Consider the following 20,005-nt stretch of genomic DNA (forward strand, 5'->3'; position numbering starts at 1 on the left):
CTTGTGTCGTTCCCCTTGTGATTTAAGTCATTCTCTAACCCGGCTATGAGGAACTTGATATTCTCGGGATCGTCTCGTTTACTTCGGAACAACTCTGCACTCTGATCTCGTCCTTTTTATTTACTGCATCGGAGAAAATGATAAATATGAGTTGCATAGATAAATTACTATTATAATGCATACAAACCATTAATCCAGGATGTATAATATTATTTATTTGTTTGAGTTCTTTCTCGAATTATTTATCTTTATCCCAAATCACAAATCGGCGTGTCGGAGGAATTTTAAGCAACGAAAAAAAATAGTGTTCACAACACGATCACAACAGGCAATATGGCAGCCAGCAATAATTTTTTTTTTCTATTGCACCATGCTTAGTTTAACTATGCGTATAGTAAAAATAACTGCATTAGTACCGCAGTTTTGAATACCGTGCAGTTATTTCAATAACAAATACAATCAATCTAACAATAAAATGCAATAGTATTTTCAAGCACAGATGCATAGTTAAAAATACTGCAACATAATTTTCAGTGTAGAGGACCGATAGTTGTCAGCGAAGTTGAGTGAACATAAATTATCGTTTGACAGCACGACGCTTGCTCAGGTGAAAATAATTTTCGTTCGTGTTTGCGTCGATGTTTTCGTTGCATCGTGAAGAATAGATTCTTGTTTCATTAAAATATATATTGTTTAGGCCAATTTAAGAAGCTATTTAAATATTAGCCAAAGTGAATTAAGCAAAACAGTGATTGTCATCGTGATTCTTTCTCCAGTATTGAACAGTGAGGGAAAGTGTTTCCTAAACATCTATCAGAATTTGTAAAGGCTTATTACAGCTGTCTGCCCCTCCTTGTGTTATCAGTGCAAGCGATCGATATAAATATCAATCATGGAACATATAACTACCCCGAAGGTAAGTGGCGGTTCTAATTGAAATCATATCAAAATCCAATGGCATTAGTTCATTATTATTATATAGATGCAATCATAACTTTTTTCATGATAACTAAAGTATGTGATGCGGTTACTGTGCATTGTAAACACTTTTGATCGTTGTTTACCATATGTTCAGGCAGAATAGTTTTTATCATATAGAGAACAATTGTGTATCAATTGAATATCTTATTCCTTTCAATTTTAAAATCCTAATACAACTAAGTTTTTGTGCATTTAGCATATTTTGGGCTTAAGCACTAGAAAAAAAAACAGATTTATCTGCCAAATAATGATGATGTCTTCCTCATATAAAAAACCCGGAATAATCCTACTGTCAAATTTTGACCCAACATAGATATAAAAAAATATTTTTAGATTATATTCCAATATTCAGAGCGAAAAAAAAATTTCCACGGTGATTGAGTGTGCAAAATTAATTGCCTAACAAAAAGCGGATTTTATGAATTAAGTGACAATAAAACAAATGAAAACGCTTGTAAGTCAATGTTTCTTTCAATTGTACCTACCCGACTAGAAGGTCATATCAAAATTATATCAACATATGATATTATGTTACATAAAATTTCTATAGCAATATTTGATATAAACTTGGTGCACGATGTCTCATCACAAAAATAACATAATTTGTTATAAATTTTAGAGCAAACATAACTAATTTATTATAGAATCTGATACAAAGTAATTGTAATTTTTATTGGGTACGACAACTTTTTAGTTTACACTGTACATAGTCAAGGAAGTCTATACATGGACAATACATTGAAGCTAAACAAATATTAACTAAATTTGTGAAGTGGTTATACTACTCTTCTCGAAGCATTTTTGAATGCGTATACAAAGTATATTGTTGGCCATTATTAGAGGTCTTGATAGATCTTCATATTGTGGATAACAATCAGAAATTTTTCCCTGTCATAAGACGAGTATAGTACAATCTCTCTTCAACTTCGACGAAGTCGAGTGAAGTACGAGACACTGAAGACGACCTTACAGTTGAGGTTGAAATACGTATATGTAAAAGTAATACGAGGTGGTGCAATTAAATGGAATTGTACTATACTCAGAGCGTTAATGAATAAAGCTTCCAGTGAATGATTAAATTTGTTAAGATTAAATCATTCAACTTTATGATTAAATATTTTAACGGGTCGGCCAGTCGCGTTTCCGGTTAATAAATGGGCGGCTTATGCGCCCCTCCTGGTAGGAGACCGCCCAACAAGTTATCGTTGCCCGGCTTGAGACCTCCACTTTTCTTAGAAAGAAAGCTGACTGGCTAATCCGAATACGTCCGTCGTACTTCTCGTTTCCGAGCGGACACAACTGATCCCAAGAGATCTCTTAGATATATTTTTCCGATTTCCGGCCTGGAAACAAAATCATTCAGGCGGGGGTTTTCCTCATCGGACCAACCCAAAAAAGTTACCCGTTTCACCCCGTCCAAGACTAGAAAGCGGTCCAAAAGTCAAATCGGGCTGACTACCCAGTAAATACAACAACAAAAACCTAAATTCGAACACGAAGCGACATAAATTCTTTAAAGGACAGTAACTAAATACATTCAAATTACACGGATTTGGACCAGTCTAACGTCTCAACTCTGGGTTAAAGACACTATATACAAAGACGCGAAATCTGATCCCTGAGCAAATAATTCGACAGGCAACACTGAATGCGCAACACTGCTCATATTGCATAAAGTTTTCAAATTGGTGTAAGTGATTTTCTTAATTTCAAAAAAATGATTAGTAACGCTTATACCCACGCAAATCAGATAGCAAATACAATATAAACAAGTTGAGAGTCATTTTCTACCATTTGTAGGGGTTTATTAGGCTACATTGATCCAAAAATATTCCAACCATAATTTAAACATGTTTATTTGCGGAAGTTAAATTAGCCCTTACCAAATGTTCTGCGTGATTTTTTGGAATGACAGGTCTTCTGCTCGATTGGAATAGCACTGACAGTAAATTTGGAATTCCAATTGGAACATTTCCCGTCTTTGTTTATAGTGTCTTTACTCTGGGTTTTTATTTCGGCTCCGATTAATTGGGTCCTAAAGCCCTACCTCGTTTATGGTTGCAAACGATAGTGCATCGGTCAAGAATACTTATACCGTTGTAATAAAAATTCTGGTAAAATTCTAAATCAGTAAAAATAATATGTTTGTGTTTAAGACATTTTGAGGCAAATTTTGGGCTGTGCAACATTTCAGAACGAATGAACCATCAGCCCAAAACGTCAGCCCCATATATTAAGAGTCTGTCTCAATTGGATAATTAAACTGAAATTAAACTTAAAAGTGACATTTCAATAATTATCAAATAACCCTGCTCGCAGAGCAAGATTACTTTTGACAGATATCGAATCATTTTCCATCGATGTCCTATTGGAATTGCTGGGTAGCACTAGCCATTCTTATAACGGGGTGATTTTTTAATTTTCGAACTGTCACTTTTAAGTTTAATTCTCCAAATGAGACAGACCCTAACTGTCAAAGGTTGAGTCAAGTGCCCTGCGGTGTTTTGCTAGTGCGTTTGAATCCGTACGTCAAACAAGACCGAAAATGTCGAGGAAGCATTTTTCATCTATTTTTCAATTTCAAATTAAACAATGTTCTTTTCGATTTTTGAGTCTAAAGAAAAACTGACACGTTTAGAATGATTACCGTCATCGTTCCCTGAAAGAAAATCGAATATCGATTCTTCATTTTAGGACCCAATTCATACATGGAACACTCAATAAACATTTACATGGATTTTAATGCATTTATTTCATCTCCCTGCATTCGCCTAGGTCTAGCATTCCCACTGTTTCCCTCTAACTTCTATCTACGTGTGCGTGCAATCTAAACTTCTCTACTCTTTACGTGTGTACACTCTCTTTACATATCTTCTGCTTTCCCGTTCTCTTCACCGGCGGTATCTCCGGCTACGCGATTCTTCTCCTCTATCTGACTCCGACAACTTCTCCTGCGAGCTCACTCTCGCTTCACACGGGAGCCGTCCTCAATGGGCTACTGACGTACTCACAAAAACAAATTGTTGTGCCTCTAATCGAGTCACATGGCCATGGACGACACAAACAATTACGCATGCATATTACTCACGTTTTTTCGACTAGCTAGTCATGGAGGAGGACCTACGGATGGGGCCGGAGCTGCTTTGCGCACTACTCCGGGCCAGAAACTCTCGCCGACGGACGGCGTATTGCGTCGATGTGGTACGGTCACTCACTTCCTTCGGTGCGCGGGCTTACGCATGGGCGCGGTACAAGCGTCCGTCCTGGCGCGCAAAGCAAAGTGTTGAGGCGCCGTCGGCACTTGCTTGACGATGACGACGACGACAACGGCGATCTGCTGCTATGCGGTTGGATGTTGGAATTTGATTGATGTGGTTTCGGTGGTTTGGCTTCGCCTGCCAAAGGTGCGAAAATGACGGTACGCAACCTTCTCCGGCCAAGTGTACCCCGGGAACATTTGTAGCCGATGCGTGGGGTCAAAAACGGTCGTAATGGATTGGTGTAGTGTGTCGGCTTCGCCAATTTAATGCTGCCACGGACCTAATTGTACACACGCACGATGTTTGAGAATTATCTAATATTTTAAAAATGTCACAATTTACCTCACAATATACAATCAACTGACTGAATTGAGCTAACTAATTTATGCTCGACTAGAGGGAAACAAAGAACGTATATTAGCTAACAACCTACTAAAAAAACTATGTCACTTTTACCTTACAAAACACACTACGGCACGGAACAAAATTGACCGCTTTTGCCTCTTCCACGGAACGGAACAAAGTGAACGATTCTGAGTTGGGAAAATCCTCAGATACCGCGAAATTTTTAGACATTGTCTCCAGAGTTCGCGAAATTCAACGAAGTTGAAATTTGCGAACCCGAGCATCAAAAGAATTTATCCACGAAATCCCCCAAAATCGTGCATCTCATTCCCACAGACGATTCAAATTAGCCAGTAAGCTTGCTCGCTAAGAATCGTGCCAAGCGTGGAATGCCGGACAAGCCAAAGGTCAAAGCAACTTCAAAAGACCGGCGTGCTGGTCGTTGGCCGCAAGCCACGCGCTACTTTTGGCGTCATGATGCGCTATATGCTGGCTAAACCCCATGTGTTTCTTTGGTAGCTGACTGTAGGGAACTCAATTCAATTCTTAGCGTGGGTAACTCAATGGCGTACTTCTTCTAGACTATTCTTGCGGTGATCCAGGACAAAGATTTATTTCAAAAGACGCAACTTTACATGCAAAGTTTTATAATTTAAATAAATAACAAAATAAATATATTTGCAAAGATAAACTAAACATTAAAATAAATAAATAAATAAATATGGCGTACTTGCTACAATATTATGAATAATGATTTATTCGTTTTTGTCAATGATTAATGATTATGATTAACGATTAAATTAATTTTTGACAATGATTAACGATTATGATTAACGAATAAAACGTTTGGAGTGTGATTAACGATTGCCAATCATGAATAAATGTTGACACAATATGCGTGTATGATTAATGATTATGAATAATCAAATTGAATAATTTGCATAGTGATCAAAAAGCAAGTAACCTTTATTCCAAATAGGGTTATTAAAAGCTATAAAAATTATATGATTATGATTAAATATTAATGAATAAAAGCGGTGTATGCAATGATTAAAATTGATGATTAATGAATAAACTCAAAATATTTATGAATATGATTAGTGATTAATGATTAAATGTAAAATTCTATGATTAAAGATTAGTGATTAATGATTAAGCCGTATTTTTTGTATGATTATGATTAATGAATAATGATTAAAACACCCATTATTCATTAATCATGATTAAATCTATGATTAATCACTAATGCTCTGACTCGTCTTATGACAGGGAAAACATTCCGCTAAAAAGAGCTAGATAATTTTCTCCAGAAATTTTTGTTTTTGTCTGAACGAGATTATTTTTTAAGAGCATCGTTAACGGACTTGGTAGTCATATGGCTACTGCTTCTGCCTCATACGCAGGAGATCGTGGGTTCAATCCCAGGTCCGTTCCATTCTACTACTTTGCACCTTTCTCTGTATTTGCCAAAGCAGGCACCTAATGATATGTACAAGAAGAAACTTATGCATCGCATTAGTCACATACATTCCAAAACTTATACTTTTCATTAACTTATGAATGTTATTAGCTTTTTGATATGGGATCATTCATGTGGTGCCATAATGAAGAGTATAAGTATTTTCGAATGGTTTTTTGTTATAACATATAAGGTTATTTTTTTACGTGTAGCAATCGCTAGAACTGGAAATGGACTTCCATACCGTTTCCATTTCTATACTATACCTTCAACTTGACTATTCTAGTGGAAACTGCTAGAATTGGAAATGAACGAAAAAGCTCGTTTCTTACATCCAATAAGAAATTCTATCCTCTGCTTTCTCTTGTCTGTCACATTAGCAGCTCGTTAACCAAGACGAACCTCTGCTCCTCGATTCTAACCCAAAAATTCCAACAAATTCCACAGGAACTCGTGTCAAATGCAGAGGTATGTTCGGCTTGCAGTTGGCGAGTGATTGCATCATCATTTCCTTCCCCTTCCCTACATTGACTTGCATTCTGACGTGGCGGGCGCTATTGTGACCTAACAAATGAGATCACCAGTACTTGTATATTGAAGATGAGAGCTAGCCCCAAGTAAATTTCTAAATATAAGGGCCCGTGCACATACTACGTAAGTACTTATGGAGGGAGGGGGGTTTCGTTTTCTTACGCACCATATAAATAAAAAATCATTTGTATGAAAACAAACTTACATGGGGAAGGGGGATCGAAAAACCTAGAAAAAATGCTCACGTAATATGTGGACGACCCCTATGTTATAAATGTCACATTGTGGTAAAATTGTGTTCAGTTTCTGTTATACTCTTCTATTCGGGTATGCGCCGCCGAAAATTTACTAAGCAGCCGATTTTTATTTTCCACGCCGGTGGCTAACTTCAATTCGCTTTGCATTTCCGAAATTAATTCAGTATTTGACTTGAAATTTGCTTGGAAATTCAACAAGATTTATTTTTAAGTTACTTATACTTCTACTTCTGCAATTTCTTCTAGGAATTTTAATTTCTCATAAAATCTTTAAGGAATTCCTTTGGATATTTCCACAAAAAAATCCTTCGCGAATTCTTACCCAAAGAGGAATATGAGCAGTTCCAGGATGAATTTCTTGAGAACACCTTGAGGAATTTTTGAGGAAATATTAAAACGAATAAAAATAGAGAAAGTGAAAGTTTGTTTCTTGTCCGGTCGTGTTTCTCCAGTAAGCGGATCGGCCGGTCGTCAAGATTTGGTTTTGCTTTGTGCGGGTGAGTAAATGAATCAGAAAGTGAAAGTTTGTTCCTTGTCCAGTCGTGTTTTTCCAGTAAGCGGATTGGCCGGTCGTCGAAATTTGGTTTTGCTTTGTGCGAAAGGCAAAACGATCGGCCGGTCGTCGTCGTCGTAATTTTGTTCTGCTTTGCGCGGGTGAGTGAATAAATGAGAAAGTGAAAGTTTCAGACAGCGAGAGTGTTATTTCCCATCCCATAGATCGCATCACTTACCGAAGTGAATCCAGATATATTATCCTTTGTAACTAAAACGATATCCTATCCCAAGACAATCGTGGAGATGCAGAGGTATACTCGGTCTCTAGTAGCAACGAGAGTCAGACTAACAATCCTTCCCTTCCTATATGACCGTAAGGACGTGGCCGGCGTCGTTATTGACTTTAGATATTTGAGCTCCCTAAACGTGTACATTGAGAATGGGTAGCTAGTCCCAAGCCCCATTTATTGTGTTCTCTGTACAATTTCGCAAGTTCTAGTCAATCACGGAGTAGCAACTATGGCGACGTGCCCTTAATGAGGAAGTCGACAGGAATCTGACCGGGAGATTTTTTCAGGGAGAGAAGGCGGAGCACTGAGTCCCTAGCCCAACATGTGCGACATCTGGATTTGGTTCTAAACTGTAAACAACAGTGTTAATTCTCTACCACCTTTTTGTTATGGCGAGGCAATTTTTATGCACACTTTTGTTTTCGATATTATATCGAAATTAAACACTCAATCTTGCAGCAATATAACGATATGGTATGCTTGAGATACCTGCTTGATTATAGGGACTCGAAAAAGATTTTTTCTTAAGTAACTAACCGAATTTAAAAATGTTCGCATTAACGATTGCGCCCTAACACCGGTTCTAAGCTTCGATGCAGAGTACACGAGCTTTGTTCGCCAGTGACAGGCGTATGAGGCCCTTGGATTTTATACGTTGACCCTATGAGCAGTGAGACAAAAAACTCGACCTAAAGGCTGGTTTACAGTTCGGAAAACGTGTTCGCGGGATTTGATACGGGATTTTGCTCCGGGTTTTGTCAGGGAAAATTTTCCGTCGATAAGTCTCCACTGTCAAAACGTTTTCCGTGATTGGGTGATTGAGTGATTGCGTGAGAGTGAATAAGTGAGTGAGCCAGAGTTAGTGAATGTGAGTGAGTGAGTGAGATTGAGCGAGTTAGTGAGAATCTGTGTGTATGAGTGAGATTGAGTGAGTGAATGAGATAGTGAATGAGTGAGAGAATGTGAGTGAGAATGAGTTAGAGCGAGTCTTACTATGCACTATTTCTCAATTATCACTGCTCACTTTTCACTTCTCACTTCTTAGTACTAATTTCTCACTTTAATCTTCTTACTTCTCATTCTCAATTCCCACTTTTAAAAACTGATATATCAGCAAAAATGGCGTTTGTTAGCTGATTTTCTGCAAAATATTTGCTGATTTTCAGCAATTTTGACAGAAATCTCGGCAAAAACTATGTTTGCTAGGGCACAGCTGTGCGAATCTCGGTAAAAGTTCAACATTTTGCTGAGATCCCGATAAAAATAATTGTGTGTAGCAAATAAAGAATGGAATAAAATAAAAGTCCTCCTGAAATTTTTTCAAAATTTTTTTCTGGAGCTTTTTTTCATAAATTTTATTTCACTACAGAATCTCTCCCTAATTTTTTTTTCAAGAAATCACACTGAAAACACTCGAAATATTTTTATTCGTTTTAATATTTGAGCATGAGCATTATGACCGCACAATTCGTATGAGCCCCTGGGTTTGCCTACATGGAAGAAATAAACTACCCAATAGTGAGTTTAACGCACCCAACCTTGAACATCCGTACGGAAAGCCAAAATTGAGTAAGTAGGGTCGAAGTAGTTTGCCTTTACTTCCATGTTAAAAAAATACCCAACGGAAAATTTATTTACCCAAATGTAAGTTTAATTCACTCAATTTCGACTTCAGGTAATAAAACTCAAAATTGGCTTCCCGTATTGAACTGGCGACGTTGGATTGTTTGGCTCTTTTGTTTTTGACAACTGAAGAAAGAGTGGATGAAAGGGAAGAGAAAAAATAACTCAAAAATAAGTTTAAAAAAACTTAACGCTGGGTACTTTTTTCCTTCCGTGTATACTGCGATGAAAAATATGTCAGCGCTTGCTTGCAGATTTCGTCTCCGCTCTTTCGTAATATGTAGCCGACCAGCCTCCATTTACACGCTATAGGGCACTGCACTGACTGCTTTGTATCTTTCTCGCTGCAAAGAAATTAGAAAACAACAAGGCCAGTAAACGTCAAAATTTATGAGGAACGAAAGAGAAAGGGATGTTTCCGTGCAGTACCCTACACGCTCATTTTTTTCTACTTAATAGTGAGTAGTTTTATATTGCCGTCTCTTTTTTCCCACAGAAGTTTTACTCACTTTTTATCAAAAGTGGAACCACTCAAAATTTGAGTAGGATGTAAAAAATTGAGCTGGAGAATCAAATAAGCTCTACAAACACGTGTTAATATCTACAACTTGAAGCAGGTGAAAAATATTACTTTTATAAATGATGTTTTTACTCATGTAATAGGAACTTGGTCATATTTGAACGTGATGCAATAGACCAGTGCATGATGACGTAGGTTGACAGTTCACAGAGCTTTTTCTTCGGGACTTAGCCTCCGGCGCAGCTTCCGATAAAATTGTTTCGTCATTTTATTCGCATGTAGATGTCCTTGCAAAGAATAACACTAAAATATTCGGATCACAGTAATTTTAAACTAAAAATATGAATTTTAATTTTCCCTTCGTCGATTTTTCTTCTAACACCTTGTAAACAAGCTCTGTGAACTGTCAAAATAAGTGAGGTTAAGTTAGAGTTTGCATTGGTCTATAGCTGGGAGCTGCGGATAGAGGCGAAACGAGTGTCTAAAAATCTCCAAAGTAAACTGTCAAAAAGTATCCATCGCATTGAGAGAGGTTTTGAGCATATTGAGCGGAGTCGAGAGAGTACACGTATAAATCAACTCATACTAATTATAGATTATTTCGAACATATTTCAATTTTTTGGTGTTATTTTGAATTTATCGACGGATTTAACATAAGTAAACGGTATGAAATAATTAAACATTCGGCACTTTAATTTATACAATGCAGTAAATTGACGAAACCTTTGCTATTGATTTTATAGGGATAAACACTTTGATAATTCAATGTGAGAAAATCGTAACGTGTACATTGAACACTGAGAGGAAATTTACTGGTTTCAAGCAAAATATCTTGAAAATTTGATTCGATCGAGTCCGCAGCTCCCAGGTCTATAGTGTCCAGTAGTCGGGGACACTTTTCTGAACCGTGAAAATTTTCATCCAAAATTCATCATCGAAATACAACTCGAAAAACGAGTTCAAATGATCAAATATAGTTTGTATGAATCAGAGTCTATTATATAGAGTTGCGCAAAGAGGATCTTCTTACACTTATTCTGAATAATCTTCTTGTTATTGTGTTTGAAACTTTCATTTTTGTTCAACCCTTAAAGTGACTTCACGGGAATGTTCACTGCTAAAGCTTTTTAATTCGATAACCAAGTCACCCACAGAGTGCAAACACGTGAGTTTCTTGTTGCTACTTTATTGGGGGGCGTGTATTGAAGTTTTTGAAGCTGTTTCTAGAACAAATCTAATACATTTCAATTCATGCGTTTTAATTCGCCATAAAAACCATTAGGCGATAACAATACTTCCGTCTTACCAACAAGCATTTGTTTACTTTGCTCGATAGGTAGACGGTTTGACAGTTCAATAGGTAGATTTGGCTTCACTCTTTGCGTAACTCTATATATAATAGACTCTGGTATGAATCATTAATGATCGTATTTTGTGTATATGGTTTACAAGTAAACATAATCTGGATAATTAGAGAGTTCTTCGTTAAATGGCTTATGTGTCCGGCACTGGGGGACCTCCCCCTATATTGTATATTCATTGAAGAAAAATGTTATGCCATGCAATATAGTGAAAGAATACAACGTTCATCATCGAGTTTATCGAGAAGTTTATTGATTAATCTTAAATTTAATCCCAATCATTTCAATTGTATGGTGCTAAATACCATCTACATCTTTATCAGCGAAGAAAAATGCAGCACGCTTAATTAAAAATACTCGTGACTATAATTGTTATTACATAACGATGATAGTAGTGCACCCAAGTGCATCCATGCAACCCAAAGTGCAGCATTATCGTCATCTCGGGTTCTCGACCTTGACCTCGCTTCGGATGATTTGCTCATTTCAGTTCGGGAATACTCGACCGACGACGTATTTATGTAATTTATTTACCGATTTCTCTGTTGGCACTTGGCTGACATCCACAGCTAAGAAATGAGTTTTCCACACATTCTCTCTTGTCAGCGGTTGCAAGCACCGTCATCGTTGTTGCCAAGCATAATTGATGCGAGAGGAAAGCTTGAGAATATGTTTCCGGCTTTGGGCTGCCTCAGTGGAATGTAGGGCTATGTTTAATCTAATCGAATCAACATTAAGGATAGGTAGTAGAACTTTTTTGAATTCTCATGCACATACCAAGGTTAAAATTTAGCAAAGAAGCTCTTTTTAAAACTTTCACTAATAGTACTGTTGCGGCACCAGACAACACCATACGAACAGTGGGTGAAAAGTGCGGTGGATGAAGTTTGGTAGGTGAATTCAGCGCACTTCTCTTGGACTGCTGTCAACATTGATAAACGAAATTAATCAAAACAAAACATAATCGTTAGATGGTGAATGGTGATAAATTGATATTATTGTAGTTTAAAGTATGTTATTCGAGAAACGGAGAATCCTAAATTAATTAGTAGTGAAAAGTAAGTTGCAGACTAATGTGAACAGAGAGAAGTGTTAATTGAATATATATTTTACAGTAATTGAGCTAATACAGTTAGAGGCCAGAGTAGAAAGTGTCGGATAGCGGGAAAAGTAGTGAAAAACTATTCATGTAAGAAATTATTAACAAGTTTATATTTGAACTATAGATAATATAAATTATTTCAGTTTTGAGCTGCAATACCAAAAGCTGCTACAAAAACGTAGTTTTCTCGAGATCCGAACAAGTACAGTGTTGATATTCTTACTTATCTATTTTACGTTTTTCGTATAGTGCATGTGATTATCTTGCACAATAAATTGCAGCATTTTCGCCCAATTTTCACATCTGTTGATGAAAACCTGCAGCCGTTGAGTGTTCTCCACTCATACACACCATGTTTCGCTAGCGCATAACAGCACAGATTTCACGTTAGAGTTGAAAATTCGCATTTTAATGCGTTCACTTATCTGCCTGTTTTTCCAGATATTTCTTAAACTCGCTAAGGCATGGCCCTTGCTTTCTTGATCTGTGCACCTATGTCGATCTTGGTACCGCCGTCTGACGCCATTTGGCTACCAAGATATTGGAAGCTTTCAACATTCTCCACTAATTGCCCGGCTACTGTGAAACAGAAAGGGGTTACCGTGTTTGTATCCAACAAGTTGGTTTTGTTGACGTTGATGACTAAACCTTCCGAAAAGGAGCGCTCGTTGAGCTTACTCTGCATATCAGAGCGCCGTTGAGCGAGGAGTGCAACGTCATCAGCCAATTCGAAGTCGTTCAGGTGATCCATGATTATTGATTATATGCTGCCATAGCAGCCCGTGGTTTGGTTCACGGTCAATCGTACCTTACAGAATCTTGTCGATTACGATGAGGAACAGTAACGGTGATAGAATACATCCTTGCCTCACACCAGCTACGACCTGGATAGGGTCGGACAAGACCCCATTGTGCAGCACTTTACACGAGAAGGCCTCGTACTGTGCCTCGATCAGATCGATGATTTTCTCAGGAACCCCCTTCGCGTCTTAGGGCGTCCTATATATTCTCGTGATTGAGACGGTCGAAAGCTTTTTCATAGTCAATGAATACCAAGTAAAGGGACTCTTGGAATTCGGTGACAAGCTCCAGAACAATACGGTGCATGAAAATATAGTTCACACAAGAGCTTCCGGCGCGAATCCGGCCTGCTGCCACCGGAGTGTCGCATCGACCTTCTCCTGAATCTGGGCTAGGATAGCTTTGCATAGAACTTTGAAAACAGTACATAGCAACATAATGCCTCGCCAGTTATCGCATACAGTCAGGTCACCCTTTTTGATCACCTTCACTAAGATACCTTGTAGTCAATTGGGAAAGTTGCGGTGTCCCAGATATTACGAAATAACGATGCAGTAGTTGAGCGGATGTCATGGAGTCAGCTTTGAGCATCTTGGCTGATATGCGATCGACCTTTTGACCTTTCGGTCTTTATTCGATTTCATGCTTTGGATGGCTGTTTGAATCTCTAGCAGTGATGGAGCTTCGGTATTGACGCGTGTTATATGTAGGATCCTAGGCAGATCATGTCGAGGTGGTGGTGGCCTGGCTGGCACTTGAAAAAGTTGTTCGAAGAGCTCGAACCAGCGTTTCAGCTGGTCATTTGAGTCGGTCAGGTCTCATTTGCGATCCATTGTTTTCTCTGGGAGAGCAGTTCGCCCAGATTATTCTCGCTGGTGACGGTTAAGGCATTCTAGATGGCGGTCCACTGGTCTTCCACGCTGCCACCTTCCGGAATATCTGCAGCACGCGGCTCCAGTTCTTCAACGAAGGCCCGTTTCACCGTGGCATCTTCCAGTCGGCGTGTGTTGAACCGTCGTCCAACTCTTTCCTCTTTCCGACGAATCCGCACAATGCGCAGGCGTATTTCGCCGATGAGAAGGTGATGACCAGACGCGATATCGGCACTACGTTTATTCCGTACATCAAGAAGGCTCCGTTTCCATTTTCGGCTGATGCAGATGTGGTCGAATTTGATTTTCTGTAAAGCCGTCACGGGAAACCCACGTGACCTTGTGACCCTTTCGATGAGGGAAGAGCGATCTCCCGATCACCATGTCATTATTACCACCGAACAGCTCTCCGTTTTCGCTCATTTCTCAGAGACCATGGCGTCCCATAATGCGCTCATGGTTCGAACAAAACAAATCTGACAATTATTGTATACAATCTGGGCATATACAATTCTGTAAGCTTTTTATAGAAATATTGTATTAAAATAATACAAATCTGTATTATTTCAATGCAAAAATTGTATTAAAATCTTCCGAAATTGTATATGCCCAATTATTATACAGTTTCTGTAATGTTCTTATTCAGAACTGTATTAAAATCTGCCATCCGCTGGTTGGGTGTAGAGGAAATTCCTGGAGAAGCTCCCAAAATAATTTCTAGTGAATTTTGTAGAGGAATTCCTGTAGGAAATTCTAAAATAGTTAAAAAAAAAATCCGTGTTAATTCTTATAAAAAATCTGATTGAATTTATGAAAAGATTAAAAGAAACTGAATAAATTTTCGAAACTAATTCGTGAAGTAATTTTAAGAATATTTTAAAGAATGTAAAATGGTATTTTTGAAAGAATTCTTAAATAAATCTCCGAAGAAGTTTCCTGAATATATTTTCAAGCAATTCCTGAAGGAATTTAGGTAGGAACTCGAAATAGAATTTGCTAAGAAATTCCTAAATTTCTACAGCAATTCCTTCGGAAATTCCTTCAGGAACTCCGGCAATTCCCGGAGGGATTTCTTCAAAACATCATCCCGAAATGAATCCAGTAATTCCTTCGAAAATTCTTCCAGGAATTCTTTCGGAATTTCCCTTAGACATTAGTTCAATACTTTTTCATATTCTTTCGTATTCTTTCTTTAATTTTTTTCAATAAAATCCTAAGACCTCCTGACCCCCTTCGGCAACTCCTTGAGCAACACTTTTAGAAATCATCCCAGGAATTTCTCAAAAAATTCTAGAATAAAAGTGATGAGTGTTTTCGAGAAACTCTTGAAAATGTAGTCTAATGCGTTAATTGTTTGTGAACGGCAGGTAAGACTCGTCTCGTAAGTTATCCCAGTACTTTAGCAACTGCAGTAGAGCAGGGCATGATTAGCCTCCACCACCTGAAACTACCAGTGACGTCCCTACGCCTGGGTAGTGGACGTCCACACGTCCCAAACTAGCTCACCTTGGGGTTTTACTTCTCAGGGCCGGCTATGGGCCTGCTAGGAGGACACATAAAACAAATCGAAGCGGACGTAACAATGAAAAAATAGGGTCAACGAACTTACATGCGGAAGGACAGTTTTGCATAATTGAAAGAGTAGAGGTACATTTTACTTATTTATTATTTTTCATGTTAGTGTTAGGGTGAAGTTAGTAACCGGTGCGGCCGATCGATGCAGTTGGGGCCCATAGTTGATAGGCGAGAGGGAGAGTTTTTCGGAACATACCTAAGCTGGGCTTGCAGTCGCTGTAGACCTTGACGAGAACCAGGTCTGGGCATGTACAGCTGCGCAGATGGGTACCCCGCCGGCTTCCGGAGGTGGACGGCGATCAATTTTAGATGTCCTTGGGCAAAGATTACCGCATCCGAGTTGTAGGCCGGATGCCCGAACGACGAATCCAGGTCGGGGTGACTCGTAACACCGAAGGTGGCGTGGGTTGAACACGATGAGGGGGCTATGTACTTGACTAGTTCCCGTACTTGAAATGCTTCCTGCCAGCTTCCCAGAGAGGCCGGGTATCGAGGTCGGGTGGCAGCGGTCCTTGAGCACCGATTTCGCCTTAAAGCGGTCCTGTTGAAATTCTGATTCCCGATGGCACCCTGCACAGCAGTAGTGGGTGCGGGTTCGAACGCACACGGGTGCCGAGGAAGGATAAATCTTGAACGGACTTCTGGCCGCTTCCGCGAGGGGCAGGGGATCGAAAACGGGGCTAGCTGTCCCTGGGCACAGAGTTTAATGCGACCACGCTGGATTCCCGATGGCGACCAATGGAGCAAGAGTAAATGCGGGGTCGCTCACACACACACACACGGGTGCCGAGGAACGGCAGATCGACCAAAAATGCCACAATTGCTACCAGGCCTCTCGGCGAGCGCGGTTTGCTACCGCTTTCCGACTTTGGACACCGGCTACACCTTTTCCTCCAAATTTTCTAACACCGTTCTTCTGGTCTTTCACCATGCGTTGTTCACTTCTCCTTTTTTTTCCAGCTGCTCTTCGTAGATACGTCTGCTATCTTCCGAGTTATCACACTTTCTCCCCGAATTTTCTCCACTCCTTCTTCACCTTTTGCCATCTCGTTTTTCGCCCCGGATTTGGTGTTGCCAGCGAACCATTCGCCTTACCATCAGGGATGTACGTCATGTAGCGTTAGTATTTTTGCCTTTCTCGTATACTAAGTATACGTAAAGGCTATAATTTCACTCCAAAACCAAACTTTTGATAGAAGGCTCGGAGACCCATAGTGTTATATACCAATCGACTCAGCTCGACGAATTGAGGTGATGTCTGTTTGTGTGTATGTGTGTATGTGTACAAATTTTGTAGACACACTTTTTGGAACTTAGCATTACCCGATTTACTCGCAACAAGTTGCATTCGACGGGGAATGCGGTCCCATTGTTTGCTATTGAAAATTGGCCTGATCGGACATTGCATTTCGGAATTATTGAAAAATCATTGTTTTTTCCCAAGGGTCCCCCCTTGGAAAAAAAAATTTCAAAATCGAAAAAAAAATTTTTTTTCAAGGATGGTGGCATTAATGCAAAAACATGTATAATGATAGAAAATATGCGATCTACTCCCCTAAAGTGCTTTTTTGACCTTTCCAATGTGATTTTTTCAGTAGAGTAGAGTGGGGCAAGAGTGCGCGTGGGGTAAGAGTACGTTTTCGATTTTTTGAAGTAATAAAAAAAGATAAACTAGCAACACTGCATCAGTTTGACAGGTATTCTGGCCAACTATTATCATGTGTAATTGTAAACGATTTGAATAAACAACAAGGGAGATATGGAGTTAGATAGCTTTTTGGTCATTTTGCTAAAAATAATTGGGTTTCCGCAACTAGTATTTCATTACCATATATACGTTCAATCAGGTGAACATTATACCATTTCGATAACCTATTGTATAGAGTACTTTATGGTAAAGAACACCAATCCGGTTGGTTTTCTAAGAAGTCAAAACCATTACTTGAATAATTTTTGGGACTGTGGGGTAAAAGTACGCAGGAACCGGTGGGGCAAGAGTACGCATATGAATCTTCAAGTTATGATGTCAAACCCGTATCTCCGGCCGAAATAAGACTTCTTCCAAAGCGTAAAAATCCACAACTAAGAAAAAAGGGACATAATTCGAAATTATCACAAGTTTTTAGGATAAGTTGAAGCAATTCGGTGTTAGAAAGGACTTAGCGAACAAAGCACTGAAGTGAAATAATGAAATTGTATTAGGACTTGTTGTACACCTAAACATAGTACAAAAACACAGATTGATCTAAATGATAATTTCATTTAATCAAAAGAAACATTCATAAATTACGCAACGTTAAGCTGGGAGGGGTTGCGAGATGTGTGACGATCCATATAATTTTTAGAGGATTCATACAAATAGTGTAAGATAGGGGGTGATGAAAGAGCCAAATTTTACGTTACGTGATTGGTGGACTTTCTTTAAGGAAAATGCCTTTGTATATGCCACGCGAAACCTGATCTATATTTTTACCTCTGTAGTTTTTGTATATATAAAAAACAATGGTTTTTCGTATGAAAGTGCACATTTTAGGACCCTCCCCTTTAAGAGTTACGTAATCTTTTAACATTCCCTAATATATGCTTATAAAACATCAATTAAATGTTAGTAACTCTTATTTGTGTTAATATATACTTAAAGCACATGATTGGATAAATACGTACTCTTACCCCACCCGATGCGCACTTTTACCCCACCGGTGGGGTAAGAGTGCGTTTTTCACTTGTCTTGCAATAAGGGTTCTACTAAAACGAATTTCAATAATTTCAATATTTTTTCCACTGGGTAACATAAAGGAAGAGTATATAAATCATCGACACTGATTTGATATCCAGAAGCTTGTTTCATAAGGGCCACATGATCGATTGAAAACTAAGTGCGTACTCTTGCCCCACTCTACTCTACATTTTACGATGCACGAGAAAGGCATCATCGCCGCTAGGTGGATTAATCTGGGTTTTTTTATTACACATTTATTTCTGGTTCCCCATTTATTTCTTTTTATGGGGGGGGGGGTGGAATAGCTGGGTGTACTACATGCGAAGTTTCACAATTTTGTTTCTAATAGTATTAGTAATCAGGTTAACAAGACCACGACCGCGTAAGTGAGTTGGCTTGATTGTTATCGAGTACGGTAACACACCCTATAAGACCGCATCCAACCACTCACCATAGTCCTACAACCCAACACCAGAAAGCCAGAAGTACTTTCGTTAAGTAGCCATTAAGGGGTGGCGTAATTGGGTCGATACTATGAGACGAGGTCACTGACTTGAAAAAGAAGGTCATGACCCTGGGATGCGGTCACTATTCCAAAGTATTTTGAAGCGAACGGATATTACAAAGTTACAATGTTACCAAAGTTGGAAGTTGAAGAGTAGAGAGAAAGTACTTGGGACAAGAGAAGGCGTTGAGGACAACCCCACGGTCTTCACGTTGAAAACCCCAGCAAGAACCGCCGTAATTCCATGGTTCCGTAGTCGACCCAATCCAACATTGTTTCCGCTGATAGTCGATCGCCCTTCTTATTGGTCGAGTAGTAACGAAGCAAGAAGCGAGGAAGATCTGCAAGCCACCCGGTGACACCACCGGAAGGAGAAGGAAGGAAGGAAGAAGAGTAAGGAAAAAGTGGTGCAGTGCTGCGAGGAAGGCCAGGGCTCTAAAGACAGGTTAACTAGCTGGGATTTCTTTGAAAAATCATCCGGAAATAACTTCGGAAATAAATCTAAAAATCATTTTTAAATTCGTCCTCAATGTTTCTTCGAAAAAAAAAATGAATTTTAAGAATTACTTCAGAATCTACCTAATGAGTTCCTTCGGAATTCAAAACTTCTTCCTGGAATTCTTTAGGAAATTTCTAGAAATATATTCACAAATTCCTTTTAAATATTATCCGAAAAAACTTCCCGAAACTCCTTTAGAAAGATCTACGGAAAATATTTTGGTAATTCTTTCGGATATTCCTTCAAAAATTCCTTTGGAGATTCGTTCTGGAATTCATTTACAAATTCCTTCGAAATTTTAAATTATTAAGGTTTTGAAAGTTCGCTTAGGAATTTCTTCGGAAGTAGCTTTAGACTTATTTTTTAGGAATTCATTTAAGAGTTCCTTTAGGAATTCCACCGAAAATCTCTATGGAGATTCTTTTGCAAATACCTTAGGAAATTTCTGTTAGCGTCGAACTTAATTTCTAAACTACAAAAAGACAATAATAAAAATTTACAAAATTAAGAATTTTCTAAAAAGTCTTCCAGAAATTCGTTAAGAACTTTCTCCAGCAAGTATTTCAGATCTTTCTGCAGGAAGTTACTTTGCATATTCCTCAGTTTTTTTAGCAACTCTTTCAGAAATTTATTCGGAAATTCCTCTTCGGATTCTTCTTCAGAATTTCCAGAATTTCTTTAAACATTTCTCAGGAAATACCTTTAGAATGAAAAATATATTAAGCTCGTTTAGTGGAATGTATTAAACCGTCTAAGACGAATTAAGTACTGTCCATTTAATTCCACCAGTTAATTTTTGTTATCTTTGC

The 20,005-nt window shown here is 38.6% G+C and overlaps 1 protein-coding gene across 1 annotated transcript in view; it reads left to right on the forward strand.

Moving 5' to 3' along the window:
* The first annotated feature begins 564 nt into the window (after positions 1-564).
* The window catches only part of LOC134211579 (myotubularin-related protein 8), a 102,763-nt gene continuing 83,322 nt past the window's right edge, over positions 565-20,005 (forward strand). Inside the window, exon 1 of the mRNA XM_062688584.1 lies at positions 565-916. Within this exon, the coding sequence (XP_062544568.1) occupies positions 893-916 (24 nt within the window). The 5' untranslated portion in view covers positions 565-892. The remainder of the gene's footprint in view (positions 917-20,005) is intronic.

The sequence above is a fragment of the Armigeres subalbatus genome, chromosome 2 (assembly GCF_024139115.2).
Source record: "Armigeres subalbatus isolate Guangzhou_Male chromosome 2, GZ_Asu_2, whole genome shotgun sequence".
Taxonomy (NCBI): domain Eukaryota; kingdom Metazoa; phylum Arthropoda; class Insecta; order Diptera; family Culicidae; genus Armigeres; species Armigeres subalbatus.